This window comes from Gymnoscopelus braueri (assembly GCF_963280865.1).
Source record: "Gymnoscopelus braueri genome assembly, chromosome: 3".
NCBI lineage: Eukaryota > Metazoa > Chordata > Actinopteri > Myctophiformes > Myctophidae > Gymnoscopelus > Gymnoscopelus braueri.
Window position 1 is genome coordinate 7825857 of NC_137612.1, and position 18650 is coordinate 7844506.

The 18650-nt window shown below is 42.3% G+C and overlaps 1 protein-coding gene across 1 annotated transcript in view; it reads left to right on the plus strand.

Annotated features, from left to right (window-relative positions):
* LOC308081758 (sodium- and chloride-dependent GABA transporter 2-like) overlaps positions 1-2131 on the plus strand; it is a gene marked incomplete at its 3' end in the record, with an annotated part of 30498 nt that extends 28367 nt beyond the window's left edge. The window contains exons 17-19 of the mRNA XM_080423382.1: positions 732-951; positions 1165-1309; positions 2051-2131. Of these exons, the coding sequence (XP_080279508.1) occupies positions 732-951; positions 1165-1309; positions 2051-2131 (446 nt within the window). The remainder of the gene's footprint in view (positions 1-731; positions 952-1164; positions 1310-2050) is intronic.
* Between the last annotated feature and the right edge of the window lie 16519 nt (positions 2132-18650).

Below are 18650 nucleotides of genomic sequence, written 5' to 3' on the forward strand. Positions count from 1 at the left end.
ACTTTTACAAACACATTGGCGAAGATTTTTTTTGGTAAGGAATTTATTCCAAGATTGGAAAATATTCTGCTAATATCCCCTGACTATAAGACAGGCAGCCTCTGTCGATAGCTTTAAAGCACAGCTCAAGACCTATTTCTTCACTCTTGCTTTTAGCTGATTCTTTGGTTGATTTTTAAGTCCTCACTGTATTGCCTATTTTAATGTTGTTTTATGCTTTTGCTTTTCATTTTTTTTGCTTTATTGTTAAATTGGTTGTAACTGTAATTGTATTCTTGCTCTGTAAAGCACTTTGAGCTACATTTCATGTCATGAAAGGTGCTAAACAAATAAAGTTTATTAAAGGTCACATCCTTGACCTTGTGATGTCTTCTGGCATGAGCATTGTCAACCTAGTAAACAACGCCTCGGAGTGGTCCATCATTTTTTATATGCTGATTGCTCCGCCCCCCAGTAAATTACGGGCTCCCATTCGCTCTCGCATCATTAACCCTTCAACCTCCGCCAAATTCAGTTCTGTGTTTATTTCCTCTGCCACTCCTCCTGCCCTCTCTCACTCTACTGACAATCAGCTCAACTACTTTAACAGCATCTGCCTAACTACCCTTGACCTTGTCGCTCCATTTAAAACCCATACCAACACACCCAACGTCACCTCACCCTGGCTCAATGATCACACCCGCGCACTTAAAAGAGAACTTGAAATCTCATGAAATCTTACAATAATTCAGTTAAAGATGCCAGAGCAAATTACAATCTCATTGCCAAGAACTATCAAAACTCCAGAACTCTCTTTAGGACAATTGAGCACACCGTCCTGAGCACGCCGTCGCCCCACATGAAGTCCACCTCATGTCCCCTAGATCTCATTCCCACCAGCCTTCTGAAGGAGATCCTACCCACCGTCAGTCCCAATATTCTATCAATAGTGAACAGCTCACTGTCCTCTGGGTCCGTTCCCACCCATTTTAAAACCGCACTAGTCACTCCCCTCCTCAAAAAAGCAAACCTTGACCCCTCCGCCATGAATAACTACAGACCTATATCCAAACTATCCTTTCTGTCCAAAGTTGTAGAAAAGGTAGTTTTCACTCAGCTCGTGGGCCATCTGAGTGGAAACTGCCTTTTCGAGAAATTTCAGTCTGGTTTCCGTGCTCTCCATAGCACGGAAACGGCTCTCCTGAAAGTTGTCAATGACCTCCTCATGGCCGCAGATTTAGGAAACTGTTCCATCCTTGTCCTACTGGACTTGACTGCGGCCTTCGACACGATCGACCACGCAGTCCTGATCAGCCGGCTGGAAAACTGGGTGGGCATTTCAGGCACCGCCCTTGAGTGGTTTAGATCATACTTACCCGGCAGATTTGTTTCCATTGGCATTGGTGATGCAACCTCATCCTTAGCCCCCCTACATTCCGGCGTCCCCCAAGGTTTGATCCTTGGCCCCATCATCCGTAGTCACAACATCCAATTTCACTGCTATGCCGATGACACCCAATTATATCTCCCCATCTGTCCAATCGACTCCTCCAGCATACCCAAACTTCACGCATGCCTAGCTGACATCAACTCTGGATGTGTGACAATTTCCTACAACTGAATGACTCTAAATCCGAGGTTCTAGTATTTGGCCCGCCCCAGCAAAGAGACCTGCTGGGTCTAAACCTGGGCTCTTTAGCTCCAAACCTGAAACCCTCCGTAAGGAACCTGGGGGTCACCTTTGATCCTGACCTCAATTTTGAAGGCCATGTAAAAAAGGTCATTCAGATATCCTTCTACCACCTCAGAAACATTGTGAAAATCAAGCCCTTCCTATCCACCCCCGATTTAACTAAAGTAATTCATGCATTCATCTATTCACGCCTTGACTTCTGTAACTAACTGTCTTTCTAACAAATCAATTCAACGGTTACAACTGGTCCAGAACGCTGCCGCCCGGGTCCTGACCGGCACTAGAGAGTACGATCATATTTCACCAATTCTAGCATCCCTACATTGGCTCCCAATCACTTTCAGAATTGATTATAAAATTGTATTAATTACCTTTAAGGCCATCTCTGGTCTGGCCCCTTCATACATCTCCGACCTACTCAAGCCATATAAACCAGAGCGCAATCCCATTCTCCCATAAAACAACAAAAGGTGATCAGGCCTTCGCTTTTAAAGCCCCGACTCTCTGGAATGCCCTCCCCTTAGAGATCAGGCTTGCAGAGTCTGTGCCCCAGTTCAAATCCCTCCTGAAAACCTACTTATATTGAGTCGATTTTATTACCTAAAGACTTTTACCCATTGTGTCCTACTGTATTGCTGCATAATTTCTTTTTTCTTTTTTTTCTTTTAATGTTTTCATATTTTTGTGCTCTCCTACTGTATGGTGTATTTTATCTCTGTGAAGCACTTTGTAACTTTGTTTCGAAAGGTGCTATATAAAAAAAGCTTTATTATTTATTATTGTGGGATCGCTTCAGCGATCACACTAATGTTATCTTCATTGTGGGATCGCTTCAGCTTCACTAGTTATTATTATTCCGCCCGTTTTCGGATTGGTCAAGTTTCACGTGACATCACAATATATAAATAGGTAAGACAGAATTAATCAGGAACAGTACTTTCCAGTGTGATACTATCAACATTAGCGATCCCACACTGTTTCTTCAGGAACAGTACTTTCTAGTTGTTATTATTATTATTAAAATGGGGGACGAGGGAGATAGTGGCGACGGTGCCCCACCCCCCACTTACGGGATACAAGGCCAGCAGTTGCTACGCAGAGGTGGACAGAGTATTTGACCCCAGTACTTGAGTAAGAGTACAGAGTACTCCTGGTTAAATTTACTCCACTACAAGTAAAAGTAGCTCAGTCAAAATGTTACTCAAGTAAGAGTAAAAAAGTACTTGCTTTTAAATGTACTTAAGTATTCAAGAGTACATGCTTTTAAAAATACTTAAGTACAAGTAAAAGTAAAAGAAAATTTCTTGTTTTTTGCATCAATGAATTGCTGTATTTTTTTATATGGGTTTTTAAGTCCAATTAGAGCAGCATTGGTTAAGAACGAGTAAACTAAATTAATATCTTTATAGCCTAGTGGCGCAGCACAAAATAACCAAATAACCACAACATATTACATTTAAATATACTGTTTAATATACTGTCTTGAACAAACTAAAATATGTCTAAAACCTCAGCAATTCCAATGCAACAAAATAACTCCTCATCTAAGCAGTAGCAGTGATGTTAGGTTTTCAATGTAGTTAGTGGGTGTCATGACCTTCACATGATCAGGATCACATTTTGTGATTATGAGTACTTCCTCCACCACTGCTTGGTGTCCACATCACAGGGATGTTCACACCGAACAAGTGGTGAGGAAGGCACAACAACGGGCCATACTTACAGACTTAAGAAACTTAAGACTATAAGTGCAAGAAAATGAAAAAAAAAAAAAAAGAAAAAAAAGATCTATTTGCGCCTGCGATTGAAGTGTTTTAATTTGTTCAATACTTAAGGCTTTGCATTTGCTGTTTAACAGAATCCTTTATTAAAATTGGCTAATGGGAGGGCCGACTAGCAGACGGGCGGACCTCTGACGTCACTCTGACACAGCCATAACCATACGCAGCTACGCCCAAATATGGAGTGTGTTGTCTAACCTCAATGTGTCGTCATGGCATCAGGGCGCAAACAAATCATTCAGCTCCATATATGGGCGCAAAAGTGGGCATACCCATATGCAGTATGGGCATGTACTGATGACATTAGCGATCTCCATATATGGGCATAAAGGGACAAGGACTGACAGATACAGAGATCCGGCCGCTATGCCCATATATAGTCATGTGCATACCGACTCAAAACACGGCATGCAGCGGCAAGAACTCGAGGGAGTGCGGTGCTCGCCGTCGAGTAGTTCGGTTATCCAGTTATCACAAAGATGTGACAACATCCATATATATGGGCATACAAAAGGGACAAGGTTTTGATTTTCTTGATTTATTTTTTCGCACAATAATAAACATTACAAAGGTAACATTATTAAAAACAATACAGAAATAAGTGCAGGTGAGAAAAAAGAAACCCATAAAGGGCTTATAAAGGGTTCTCACCTAAAAAATAATAAACAAGTAGTTAAACATAATAATCAAGTTAAACATAATAATCAAACATAAGACATTACAAACAACAAATATCTAGTGTGCAGTTGAGTGTGTGTGTGTATGTGTGTGTGTGTGTGTGTGTGTGTGTGTGTGTGTGTGTGTGTGTGTGTGTGTGTGTGTACGTGTCTGCACATGTGTGTGTGGTTGTGTATGCAGAAAGCTACGTTATATAGTAGAAGAGGCTTGATTCATCAGGCTGGCCCTCAGTCTATGTTTAAAGTTACTGAGTGAAGATGAGGAGTTGAATGTGTGTATTCCAGAGTAAAGAACCTCTGTCTTTAATGGAGAACTGGCTGTGGGTGGTACGGCTGAAGGGAGGATGGAGATTATCAGATTGTCTAGTATTATAATTATGAACTTGCGAGTTGGTCTTAAAATAATCTTTAAAAGGTGTAGGAAGCATATTTGAAAGGTAGGTGCATTTATAGATGAAAGAACAGGACTGAATTGTGTTAATATCATAAATAGACATTAAATATAGTTTTTTAAACAGAGGAGCAGATGGAGCCAAATAGTTAGAAGTCGTAGCTATTCTTACAAATTTCTTTTGAGTAATGAGTAATTTGTGTAAATTAGATGGATATGTACTTGCCCAAACAATATTGCAGTAAATGAGATATGGATAAATTAAACTGTAATAAAGGGTTAAGAGGCAAGCCTGATGAACCAAGCCCCTGATTCTTCTGATGATACCAAGTGATCTTGAAACTTTGTAGGTTACTGTAAGTATGTGCTCTTTCCAAGACAATTTTTCATCCACCAAGACCCCTAGAAATTTGGTGGATGAAACTTGACTAATTTCAAGCCACCAATAGAAATCTTAGCTGTATGATGACAGTATGTTTTGTTTTTACTTGTAAACACAATAAAGTTGGATTTCTTTACATTTAGTGATAACTTATTTGCAAGAAACCATTCAGAGAGCATAGCTATGCCAGAATTAGCTTCCTTAATGAGTGAATCAAAATTCTTGTGAGTTAAAATCAAATTCGTATCATCAGCAAACAAAATCGGCGTAAAGGATGAGGATACAGCAGCAAGGTCATTGATATAAATAAGAAATAATAAGGGTCCGAGTATCGCTAACAGATATCTCCATTTATGTTTATGTTTATGTTTATTAAAGGATCCCCATTAGAGTCACATGAATGAGCCTCTTGTCTTCCTGGGGTCCTGAACAAAGAAAATAGATACAAATGTACAACTAAAAATACAAATAATAGTAAAATAAAATAATAAAAATAAACAAGACAAATAAAAATGAATACAAAAAGACAAATTAACATTTTAAAATCAAATCCAACAATCCAGTCAAATTGAACAAATAACAGTTACATACTTGACAAGTTACTTGCAAGGTATCTCTTGATTTGTTTTTTGAAAGTAATTTTGTTATGGATTGTACATGATGTTTTGGGGCAGAGCATTCCAGAGTTCTATTGACCTATATATACCAGTGAGTTTTAGAAAATTCGTTTTTGGTGCTGTTTTTGTTCTTAAATTACCAGAAGCTGCTCCTCTGGTGTTGTACCCATGTTCTGAAGTCATGTGTAACTGTTTAGCCAAGCTAGGCGGCATATTGGTGCTAATAATGTTCCGCAGTAGCATTAGAAGACTCACCGATAATTTCTGTTCAACCATTAGCCATGCCAGATGCCAGATGCATATAGCTTATACTTGTCCTGTATGAACATCCTAGTGCCAGACAAGCCGCTTTATTCTGAGCAACCTGTAATTTTTTCAAATCAGATTTTGTAGCTGACGACCAGATTACAGGGCAATATTCTAAATTGGACAGAACTAAAGAATGAATAACTGATTTCATTGTAGAGGGAGTGATGAAACCAGAACACTTCCTAGTCATCCCTATTCCTCTTCCCATTTTGATGACAATATTGTTTATCTGTTTAGACCAAGATAAAGAGCTGTCAATAGTTACTCCCAGAAGTTTTATTGTGTTCACTTGTTCAATTTGTGTGGTACCAATTGACAGTTTTAACAGAGGATTCTTACCCAACATGTGTCTAGATCCAAGCACAATGGCCTTTGTCTTAGAAATATTTAACACCAACTTGTTGCATTCAATCCATTTATAGATGTCTATTAAGGCACTTCTTAAAGAGTCAGTTACAGCTTGCTCAGATGTTGCGGCACTGTATAATGTTGTGTCATCAGCATACATAATAGTTTTAACATTCTTTACACACAACGGTAAATCATTAGTGAAAATGGAGTATAACAAAGGCCCTAAACAGCTACCTTGCGGAACCCCACAGTTAATAGTGTTCCAGTTTGAGTAGCTGCCATTAAAGAAGACTCTCTGTTGTCTCCCTGAGAGATAATGAACGAACCATGCCAATGCATTGGAGGTAAAACCATAACACTCTGACAAAGCCCCCAACACTATGACTCAGACATATTGGTCGGATCGGCAGTAAAACGTATAGGTGTGAAGGCCGCGTAGCGGCCCGAACCTCTAGTAATAAAGAAGTGCTGTAGTAGACAATTATGTGGGCCATGGTTATTAATGAAAATCAACGTGCATCGCGATATATATCATATTGTGACCTCTATATCCTGATACTGTACGTATTGTATTATGAGGTTGTAGGCAATACCCAATCCTAAGAGGAACCACTGAGAGCATCCTAACTGGCTGATTTTACGGAATTTAGTGTTTTCTTCAAAACACACTTTTTGCTACTACTACAGACCATGTCCAAAACTACATATCGTTACACATAATATCTGCTGTCATTTATTTAGCTTTTTACCAATTCCCCCCCAATTTAGTCATTATGCCAATTGATTCCTCACCACACACATGTGTGTGTTTTCTCTGCTGTTGTATCCTACTGACTCACCTGCCAGTGAGGAGCCCCCAACGGGAGGACGTACTACCTACTATACTACTACTACGTCCGTCCTACTCTTCCCCGCCTAACACTCTCTGCTTACAGGTGCCGCCCCAGCCCATAAGAGTACGTGCATAGACAAATATAACCCTCCTTACCCGGCTTCCCTCCCCCAACACAGGCCAATTGCGTTCATAAATGGACGTTCGACAAAGTCGGATGCGCCACGGTGGATTTGAACCCACAACCTCTGCGGTGGTCTGCAGGGACTTTACCACTGTGCCACCCGAGCGCCTATCTTGGGTCATTTGATCACAACTCAGAACTTCCAGATTCCATTCTAATTGGCTATGACTCTGCCTTCCAAAGTTTTCACGCCCTTGGTAGGCAACCCGGCCTGGCTGCGCTCCGAGGAGCACACTTTTCTAGCTTATCTTTTCCATCACTTTTTAGAACTTCATTTCATACTGGAAGACAATTGAAGTTTGACTGGGCTGAAACTTTATCTCAGTAAATGACATGGAACTCCATATTTGGGCATGACTGACATCATAGTGACAACATAATGATGACATGAGCTTTGAATCAGCTCAGCTTAAAACCAGACTGCACAGTGTGAATGACACACATGGAGAGAGACATCGAGGAAACATTCAACCCCTACAAGAGGAGCTATTAGCGGGTATCCATACACTTGATATTCATCTGGTAATTGCCCTGTATCCAATCCTGGATCATAAGGTCACACATCATTAGTTACAGTTACAGTTGGACCATTACAGCCCATGCATAGCTGAAACTTTGACGATGAACCCACTGTTACCGACAACGAGCCTGCAGAAAGGAAACTCAGAAGAAGAAAGACCTTACAGTAGTCAACAGTCTACAGAGACTTTAACGCAATCGAAAGTAAAGAGACATGGAAAGAAAACTCACATCTGTAAACAATGTGACAAGAGCTTTAGTTTAGGTCACCTGAAGACACACCAGCGTATCTACACGGGAGAAAAACCTTTCTATTGTAAACAGTGTGGCAAGAGTTTCAGTCAGTTAGGTCACCTGAAGACACACCAGCGTATCCACACGGGAGAAAAGCCTTTCCATTGTAAACACTGTGGCAAGAGTTTTACTGTGTTAAGTAACCTGAAAAGTCACCAGCGTGTCCACACTGGAGAAAAACCCTTCTATTGTAAACAGTGCGGCAAGAGTTTCAGTCAGTTAGGCGCTCTGAAGACACACCAGCGTATCCACACGGGAGAAAAGCCTTTCCATTGTAAACACTGTGGCAAGAGTTTCACTGAGTTAAGCAGTTTGATCACACACCAGCGTATCCACACTAGAGAAAAACCCTTCTATTGTAAACAGTGCGATAAGAGTTTCAGACAGTTAGGCGCCCTGAAGACACACCAGCGTATCCACACGGGAGAAAGACCTTTCCATTGTAAACAGTGTGGCAAGAGTTTCACTGAGTTTGGCACCCTGCAAATACACCAGCGTATTCACACTGGAGAAAAACCCTTCTATTGTAAACAGTGCGATAAGAATTTCAGACAGTTATGTCACCTGAGAAGTCACCAGCGTGTCCACACTGGAGAAAAACTATAAACAGTGTGACAGCAGCTTCAGCCGGTTCGACACACTAGAGAAAACAACTCTTCCTAGTAGGGGTGTAAAGTACCAAACCACACCGGTGTACCGGCCCCATACCAAACCGGATGGTCCGTACCGATAGAACCCATTTCTTTTTTTTTATGCGGAACTAAACTATAGTGTCCACACTAATATATTAAGCTGCTGCACCATACCCATTCACAACAACACCACTCCACGTTCAGCGGGGTGTTGGGTAAGAGGAGCACTTGTTTTTATGAACTCAACGTCCTTAACTCATTGACTGCCATGGACGAATTAACTCGTCTAATTCTGCCGTTGCCCACACTGCCAACGACGAGTTTGGACAAGTTTTTGAATAATTATAAATGTATTTTTTTCACATAGAACCAGGAGATAACATGATCCAAAGATTTACTGCTCCATCCATTCCGTTAACTTATTACTTCAAAATCCTGTATCTCGGCTCCTGTGTTTTTCTTCTTTTTTTTAATGTTGTGTAGCATGTTAATGAAACATGGTTATTCTAACGGCGTATAGCAAGCAAACGGGAGGTCGCGATGATTTTGCGGTAGCACAGTGAAACCCTCCGTGATTAACAACCATCAGGGGATCATACTGGAGATAAATATTCTGTGACTACTTGATACAGATGGAACCAAATGGACCCGTGATCCATGTTTTCATACCACCCGCTCATATTGACATCATATAACAACCCTGCCTGACTAGTCTACTGCAAGGGTGTACTCAATGAATACTAATTGCATTCATCACAGTCCCCTTCATGTTGGTCGAAACTTTTTTTTTTCCTTGATAAAACAATATCTTGTTTTTTGGTTGCCAATGCGTGACCGGCGACCCCAACGGCACCCTCCCACGACCCCACTTTGGGTTGCGATCCATAGTTTGAGAACCGCTGTGCTTAATACTAGTGCTAGCCGAAACTCAGGTGAAATTGATAGTTTTAAACTCTCTAAAGGGATCTAAACGTTGTGCTTACCTCGACACCAAGTGTTGTCCCTATGGACTACTTTGTTTGGGCTGTTTGCTGGATTCTTTTTTTTAACGAGGCAATATTGTGAGCAGTCTACAAGATGAGCGATTGAAATGTGGAGGGAATGTGTGTGCCGTGCGCATGTGTCTGTGTGTGTGTGTCACGCACCGAAGCACGAACGTGCGCACGCCTTCAATCTGCCTGCATTGACACAGACTGAGTGGAGCACACGTGGATGTTTTTTTCTGTGCGCGACAGATTTCAGCGTTTTTTTCTCTCCATCGTTTGGCTGTGTGCGCCCGTTACCTAAAAGTAACAAGTACTTTTAAGCCTTCCTTGAAATTTACTTGAGTAAAAGTAAAATATTTGTCTTGGAAATGTACTCGAGTAAGAGTAATAAGTATCAAAGAAATCTAATACTCAAGTAAAGTGCAGATCCTCAGAATATGTACTTAAATACAGTACTCAAGTAAATGTACTCCGTTACTGTCCACCTCTGCTAGAGAACCACCAAGTGAGCGTGGAGATGATGAGGACCACCCGTGCGGGGACACCCAAGGGTGCTGCGAGTGCGCGTCAAAACTCCTTCCGTTCGGCACGGCTTCTCGCGGCTCCGAAGTGGCTGCAGAGTAGACTCCACGCAGGCTCTGCTTGACTGCCTTGTCGCAGCAAGTTTGACTGCCGTGGATTTACAGGTGCCGAGGTTGACTGCTGTGGATTCTTTTGCAGTCCATTCGGAATGCGTGGATCCTGCACTCGAGTTTTACTTCTGGCATTGAGTTTTACTATCACTGCCTTTGGTCCCAAGAACGACTCAGGTTGTTCTTCATACTGGTAGATTTATTGCACTCTTACTGGCAAACAATCCAACAACGTAAAACTGTACAAAACAAAGCATAAACAATACACGCACATAAATAATGGAACATTAAAGTATAAACAACATGAATGTAATGAAAACATGACTGAAACACAAACACACCTCGCTGACTGCACATAAACCAAAGGGAATGAGTGAGAATCCATGGTCGACAACAGCAACGCACAACTGGAACAAAATACATCAAATCAACATAAAGAAGACACTTGATAGGAACGTAAATGTACACATTTATAAAGCAAAGACAAGTACCTTATTCCGTCCCGTACACGCTCAAACAACAATACGCTCCTTAGTGAGCGGAAGTGTATCAGTGTAACACGCTTGTGAATCTGCATGAAACCACACCTTATAAGCGTTCCGGCTTGATCCAGACAATTAGACCTTCCGGTACAACAAATACATGGTAAACCCAAGTTCATGACAAATAAATGATATTACAATAGAGAAATGAAAAAATAACAAATGACCACCTATTATGGCAGTTACACTGTAGGATAGTTAACTAGGATGCTATCCAGAGTCAGACCCAATACATACATTTGTTTTATTCCAATTCATTTTAATCGACGTCTCCCGTGATATATGCCTCTCTCCCTCTCCCTCTCCTCTCTCTCTCTCTCTCTCTCTCTCTCTCTCTCTCTCTCTCTCTCTCTCTCCTCAAGTACGCAGAAGCAGTGAGTGTTGCCATGTCCGCTTATTATACCGGTAAGCGACTTTGGGATTGTTTTTCTGTTGCTTGAAAGTGTTGTTGCTTATTTGGTCTTGTTTCCTAATGTTGTTTGAACCAGTTGTTCTCAAACATTTTCATGGCAAGGACCCCCAAATTAATATTTGCCCGCAGACCTCCCCCTTCTGAAAATATGGTGTGCCATATAGACCCCCATACAAGATCTGTGTGGATTTGGAAAATATGCCACAATTTTCAAATGTTTTCAAGATTTTTCTTTGATAGCCGATCTACAGCGTGAGTTTGTAGACTATTTTTCAAATATCCAATGTATCTGTATATAGGTTTAAAGTGCGTGCTCATAGTCGCTTTTGTTGGGCTTGTTTTCACAAACCTGGTTGCTTATTTCTCGCAAAATCTGGCAATGCTGTCGGGTACACGCATCACACACAGACACTCGCTCTCGCTCTCTCAGTCTCTCTCTCTGTCTCTTTCTCTCTCTCTCTCTGTCTCTCTCTCTCTCTCTCTCTCTCTCTCTCTCTCTCTCTCTCTCTCTCTCTCTCTCTCTCTCTCTCTCTCTCTCCCTGTGTAATTCCTCTAAAATAAACAGCCCCCCTCGAGCACGCTCGCTCACTCTCTGATTTAGTTTTATAATGTTTAACTTAATACAGGACTGGACGGTAATATTGCGGTAGGGACTGTTTGTTGTGGTCAGATCCAGCGACTCTATGCTCTCATTGGTTGAAACAACTCACTGCTCGCAGTGCTGATCGGAGCCCCTTTCACATTGCATGATTTGCAGTCTGCGACAGAGCTGAATATCTAACCTGCTAGATATTTGAAACGGTCGGGAAGCCATCGCAGAGCGCGATGATTAGGTCCTCTCGCAGAGCCTTTCACACACAGCGAGCATTATCTCGCCGATCAAAGGCCGATCTTCGTCAGATCGGGAGGTTTTGTCGGCGAGCGCCAAAAAATGGTCCCCGACAGCATAATCGGACCAAATATCCTGCAGTGTGTACCTGCCCTTAGTCGACTAAACTCTTATGATATTTAGTCGACTAAAATTAGACTAAAACCTTTCAGATTTCATAAAACTAAAACATTTCAGATGACTAAAATACGACAAAAAAAATAAAGAAATTGTATTCAAAAGACTGACTAAACTAAATCAAAATTTGCTGTCAAAATTAACACTGTCTTCATCATCTCCAATCATCCCAATGCAGCTTGCTTGTTCCACATGATGGCAGAGTGCCAACAGAAATCAGTTGATCCTGTCTACGGCCTAATTAAATGAAACATGATTGTGTTACAAACAGAATTTCAAGTAGGTATGACAAAATCCAGTTATTGTAGCTAAAAACTTGAACTCCCTTTACTGACAATACTCATGTTACCTGTTTGGTCAGGGCAACCTGGCAACATGTCCCTGTTTGAAATTCCTTATGTCTCCAAGTAGAGCTCTTCACGGGTCCAAAAAAAAACGGACCAAACCCGAAATGGAAATGTGAAATCTCATCCAATTCCGACCCGTTCCGACATTTTTTTCAAATTACAAAACCAAACCCGAGTGGACCCGTGTCATTTTCGTCCGATTCCAACCCGTTCCGATTTTTTTTTAAATAACAAAACCAAACCCGAGTGGCCCTGTGACATTTTCGTCCGATTCCGACCCGTTCCGATTATTATAATTTTTTTACAGACCCGGACCGTAATTGGACCGGTGAAATGTGTTCCGAAACCCGATTATTTCCGAGATTTCACAAACCCGACCCTGTAGACACCACTTCAAAAAAGCGCATCAATGAAACGATACAAAAATAAATAAATATGCGCAGCCGGCCGCAGAGATATCAATTTAATATGCGTGACAAAAGGTTCTCTTTGTAAATAAATGTGTACTTTAATAAATAATAGCGGACTTATTGAACAATCACCATTTCATGAATAAAGCTAGAAACTCTTAACGCAGTTAAATCCTCAGTGTGCATTTTTGTAGGTATTTAACCAAACGGCAGTGGTGTTAAAAGTATCAAGACTCTATAGAAATACTCTGTTACAAGTAAAAGTCCGGAATTCAAAATGTAGGCCTACTTACTTTCCACCACTGCCAAACGGACCATTTTATTTTACACAGTCTGAGTTATATGCAGAGGATTTGGCTGTGCTGTTAATCATAGATATAGCGGTTGTTGTTCCCTAAATAAAACCACGCAATTTCATGTCAAAGACAATTTTATTGATGGCCAGCAACAAAACAAATAGGCCTTCTCTTAGACAAAAGTGCAAAGTCAAACTTCGTGTTATAATGCATTTTGTAAAAACTTGCATTGTAGCACATACTGTCGCAAATATCCCAATGACAAAAGAGACACAACGAAAATATCCATTGTCTGCAATCTGTCTGCATTTCTGCAATAAACTAATCACAGTAAACATCAATAAACTAACTACACCTGGCAATAACATAAAAAACGAACAATAACATTAATAACAAACAAACAAAAAAACTATAAAACAACTAGAAAAAGTGCTCCTCGGAGCACAGGTCTCCGCCAGGTTAGGTAGGTTATTATGGTCTCCTGGTGGCGCTATAATAGGCCAATGTGAAAAGGGTGCCATTTCTTCTTGGGCCTTTCACGGCAATCAGACCTTGCATTCATGATTTGAGGCATTTTTTTCCAAAAATGTGTTTTGCTAAATTAGACCTGCTGGTGGCGCTATAACAGGCCAATGTGAAAAGGCTGGCATTTCTTCCTCGGCCTAGTGGGAATTTGCGTGTGAAATTGTACGGAAAGCGCAAGCTGCGTTCATGATTTGAGGCATTTTGTTCAAAACGGACCAATCCTGCTAATTTTGGAAGCCAACCTTAGCCAATGAGGATGGAATATGGACAATCGGACAGATCCGTGTTGATCACATGACTATAGAGATACTGAGTGTGTACCGATTTGCATGACGTTTGGATAAAATCTGTAGGAGTAAAAGGGTTTTGCACAAATCGGCCTCCTGGTGGCGCTATAACAGGCCCATGTGAAAATTTGGGGGCAGAGGTTCTGAATTGGCATCCAGGGAGTGTGTGTGCACAGTTTCACAGTGACCGGGCCAACGGTGCCTGAGATTAGCTGTTCACAGACAGATGGACGGACGGACACACAAACGGACGGACAGGGGGTAAAACATACTCTCTCGCCATGCCTTTCGGCCTGGCGGAGACAATAAACGAATCAGCATGCTTTTAGTCTTAATTCTTTGACTTTTTTGCCTTGTATAAAAATGTAAAATGGAAGGATGTACTCTGTCAATAAATAAATCTTTACAAAAAAAAACATACTTCGCATGTATAGCCAACACCCAACAGGCCAAAACGGTACGTCACTTTATACATTATAAAGTGACGAATTATAAAGTATACTTGATTTTTCAAATGAGGCTTTATAATATTCATTAATGAGGGCATATTTTGTCTTTAATCAAAAGTTACTGTTAATGCGCAGTTTGCACTGCCTCATTTGTAAATAAAAAAGTAGAAGCAAACAAATATTACAGAGAGGCTAAAGCATGCACCGCTTCTTGAATGTAGCCTGCCCTAGGTCTACATAAATCAAAAACTATTAAGAAACCATTAGTTTGCCTATATAGTAGCTACACAATTCACATATTGCTGTTAAGGAACAGTATGGCATTCACACTTGAAGTGCTGAGACAGGTCCGACGATTCTCCAGCGTGCGACCAGCGGTACTAAACGCAGATTCACAACTCATACTCAGTGGTGGAAAGTAACTAAGTACATTTACTTAAGTACTGTACTTAAGTACAATTTTTAGGTATTTGTACTTTACTTGAGTATTTCCAATTTTCAGTACTTTTACTTCTACTCCACTACATCTCAGAGGCAAATATTGTACTTTTTACTCTACTACAATTATTTGAAAACTTTAGTTACTAGTTACTTTTCAGATATAAACTATGATATAATGAAACATACATTAACCACTTTAACCCTATTTTATACCTAGGCTATTTGAAAATAGCAGATCTACAAGCTCACAACGCGTCGCATCGCGACGCGTTGTGAGCTTGTAGATCGGCTATTTTCAAATATTTAGTACTTTTACTTTTGGTACTCGAAGTACATTTTGATGCCAATACTTTTGTACTTTTACTCAAGTAAATTTTGAATTCTAGACTTTTACTTGTAACAGAGTATTTTTATATTGCAGTATTGGTACTTTTACTTAAGTAAAGAATTTGAGTACTTTTTCCACCACTGCTCATACTTGATGCCGGCACGCAAAGGATTTTTCGTGCCACTCGTGCCATGTATGGAAACAGATTTTCGTTATGTTTCCAAAAGTCAAGAATGTCTCCATCATTCGGCATTGTGGCGTTGTGCTTTACATAGCGGTCAACCTCGGCTTGCGACGTTTCGATGCTGCCATCCTGAATGTCAGCCCACTGGTTGAACAGCGGCCCTGGTTGGTGCTGCTGCTGCTTCTGGTGCTGGCCCAGCGTCCGCAATCTCCGCCACCTCGTCCTCTTCTTGCTGAATGAACGAATGAATGAATGATTGAATGAATGAATGAATGAATGAATGAATGCTTTATTTCGAACATGTTAAAGATGGAGTGCCATGATATTTTTCAACCCTAAAACCTGATCATAAGGTATTATTATTATGTAAGGATTTTTTTCAACAAAAAAAAAGTGTACAGTAAGTGTTAAAATGTTGTTTTTATGTAGACACACCCACCAGTGCATTAAGTATACCTGGTTCTCACCTTAGCACCTCCTCCACCACCTTAGCACCACCCACCTGTCCTAGTCCCTCCTCCTCCTCATGCCCACACCTGTTGTGTTATGATAATGAGGGGGAGGGTGTGGGCTTTGTGATGTCACTAAAGTGCTGTTTCTCTATTGGCACGTTTGACCCTCAAGGTTTCAGCCTCCAGGAAGAAACTCCAAATAGTCAGAGAAGACATAAAACACCATAAAAACACCACCTGGGGGCTTAATGAAGTTCTATCAACCTCATAGACACATGAAAAACAGAAAAAGTGCAAAAACATGGCACCAGCTCTTTAAACAATAAACACCAACGCCATAATGGCCGCCTCTCGGCATGCATATTGATAGACGTCTTCCCTCTCACAGCCAAGTTGAACATCCGAAGCTGCTTGAATTCGGGTCAGAGGAACACACCAAGCTTTTCGTGATGTCCCAGAACTATCCGTCCGGTCAGAAGTGGCTCACACCTACAGAATAGAATAGAAGTAACATAATTATTATTATTATTAATAATAGAATTATTAGAATTATATAGGCACATAGTCCCCCAGTCCTACACCTGTAGAGTAGACAGAATTAACCAAATAACACACAAATACATTTGGAATGAGTTAGAAATTAAAAGGGATATTATAGGCTACATCTCAGCTGCGCTTCAATATCTCAAGAGGTAGTGGATCGGCTGGGGTGATTTGGCAGCGGTTGATCAGCGTGGTTTTCCAGAGGGCCACCAAGTTGATAGTAGGATAGTTTGAGCCACTTAACTCTTCGGTAGCCTGCTTGAAAGGTTGCAGAAAACGTACAAGCATCTGAAGTTCGATGTTGCTCTGTCGGCAGCTCATTTTAAATCAATCCTTTTTATAACTACAATTTTAGCCACTTTTTTACCAGTCATGTTTGATCTGTTTACTTTAATCTAGGCAATCGGATACACAGATCAAGTCTTTTTTATGTAGTTTTGTGCAGACCGTGTCGGTCTGGACTGATACCGGCATTAGCCCTGGGGCTAGTTTGACAGCTAGCCTACCGGGCGCTAGCCGGCTGCTAGGCTGACAGCTGACAGCTGTCTAGCAGCACGGAGAACTTCACCCCAGCCACCGAGAAGAAGACCGCGGCACTGATTCATACTAGGCGGATTCAACGCAATAGGCCCAGTCTCTGGGCCTTTGCCGGTGAGTTTCGTTCCGGTCGGAACCCCCTGTGCTGTATGTTTTGTGTCTACTCCTCGCTGTGGGCTACCGTTGTGTAGCCCTTGCGGGTACGTCTCCTGAGCTACACCGCTGCGTGGCAGCCAACTTCTCACCTAGCCTGCTATATCTAATTACATTGCAGTTACACTTTTACTGGTCAAAGCTTTTTTTTCCCTTAGCGCCATGATGGCCTCACTTACCTCGACATCTAACTGCGACAGCTGCCACCTCCTGTCCCAGATAGTGGACGAACTTCGGGGAAGGATTTCCATACTACACCAAATCAAGGACAACGAGACGATCTTTGATATTCTATGTACTGATGACGTCACCTCAGCCCCAGGAATGGACTCGTCCGACCCCGAAGTACGCATGGGTCCTACCGTATCATCCCGGGCGGTGCGTGACCTCGACCTCACTGTCCCAATGGAGGTGCGCACAGGTCCAGTCGCCTCAACTAGGGCGACGCGCGACCTGGACCTCACTGTCCCGGGGGTGCCGTCTGACTGGCGGGCCCTGGACGGAGCTGGGCCCAGAGCCCGACCTCAGTCGTGTTCCACTCCTGTCCCCTGGTCAACAGTCTGTCATCGCTCCAATACATCGAATACATCTCACCATCAGGTCCCACTCCCACTGATCTCCACCTCCAATAGATACTCCATTCTGGGCGAACAGGACTTTCCCACACTCCCTGGGCACAATATTCCCTCTGCGTCGCCAGAATCGGGGGGCTCGTCTTCCCATGCACCCCCCGACCCCGCATTGATGTCCAACCCGTCCGCCCCGGTCGCTGATCTCCGCTCTCAGGTGCATATTCTGTCCCCCAGACTCGGTTCCGTGCCGGTGCCAGCGGCTGCACAGGCCACCTGTGAACTAGGTACTAGGCAGAGGGAACAGCCCCCCTCTGCTCGACGAAGAATGTTGCTATCAGCTGTAAACAGACAGGTCGGGGGTCCCCCTCCCCTCAAGCCTGGTGCTGAGAAAGCAGCACCGACGCCCACTGGATCCACTCAGCCATCTTCTACCCCCTGTCCTGGTGCAGTGCCTCCGGCACCGGCGTCCTCTGGAACCGTTCACCCCCCCCGTCCACTTTTTTCTCCCACCACACTGATAATCGGTGACTCCATAATCAGAAATGTGCGTTTTTTTAATGCAACCACCATCTGCCTCCCTGGCGCCACGGTAAATATCGTTCAGAAATCACTCCAAGAGTTGTTACCATCTCTCCCATCCACCATTAAGCGTCTGATAGTCCACATTGGTTGTAATGAAACATCACGGCAGGAGTCAGAAAGAACGAAAAAAGACTTCGAAGCCCTCTTCGAAGTCATAAAACAATCCGGGATCCCAACCCTCTTCTCTGGCCCCATCCCCCCACTGCCCCGCGGTGCAGGCGGCCGCTTCAGTAGAATTCTCTACCTCCACACCTGGCTACAATCCGTGTGTAGAGTCCACAAGCTAGGCTACATTGATAATTTTAATCTCTTCTGGAACCGCGTG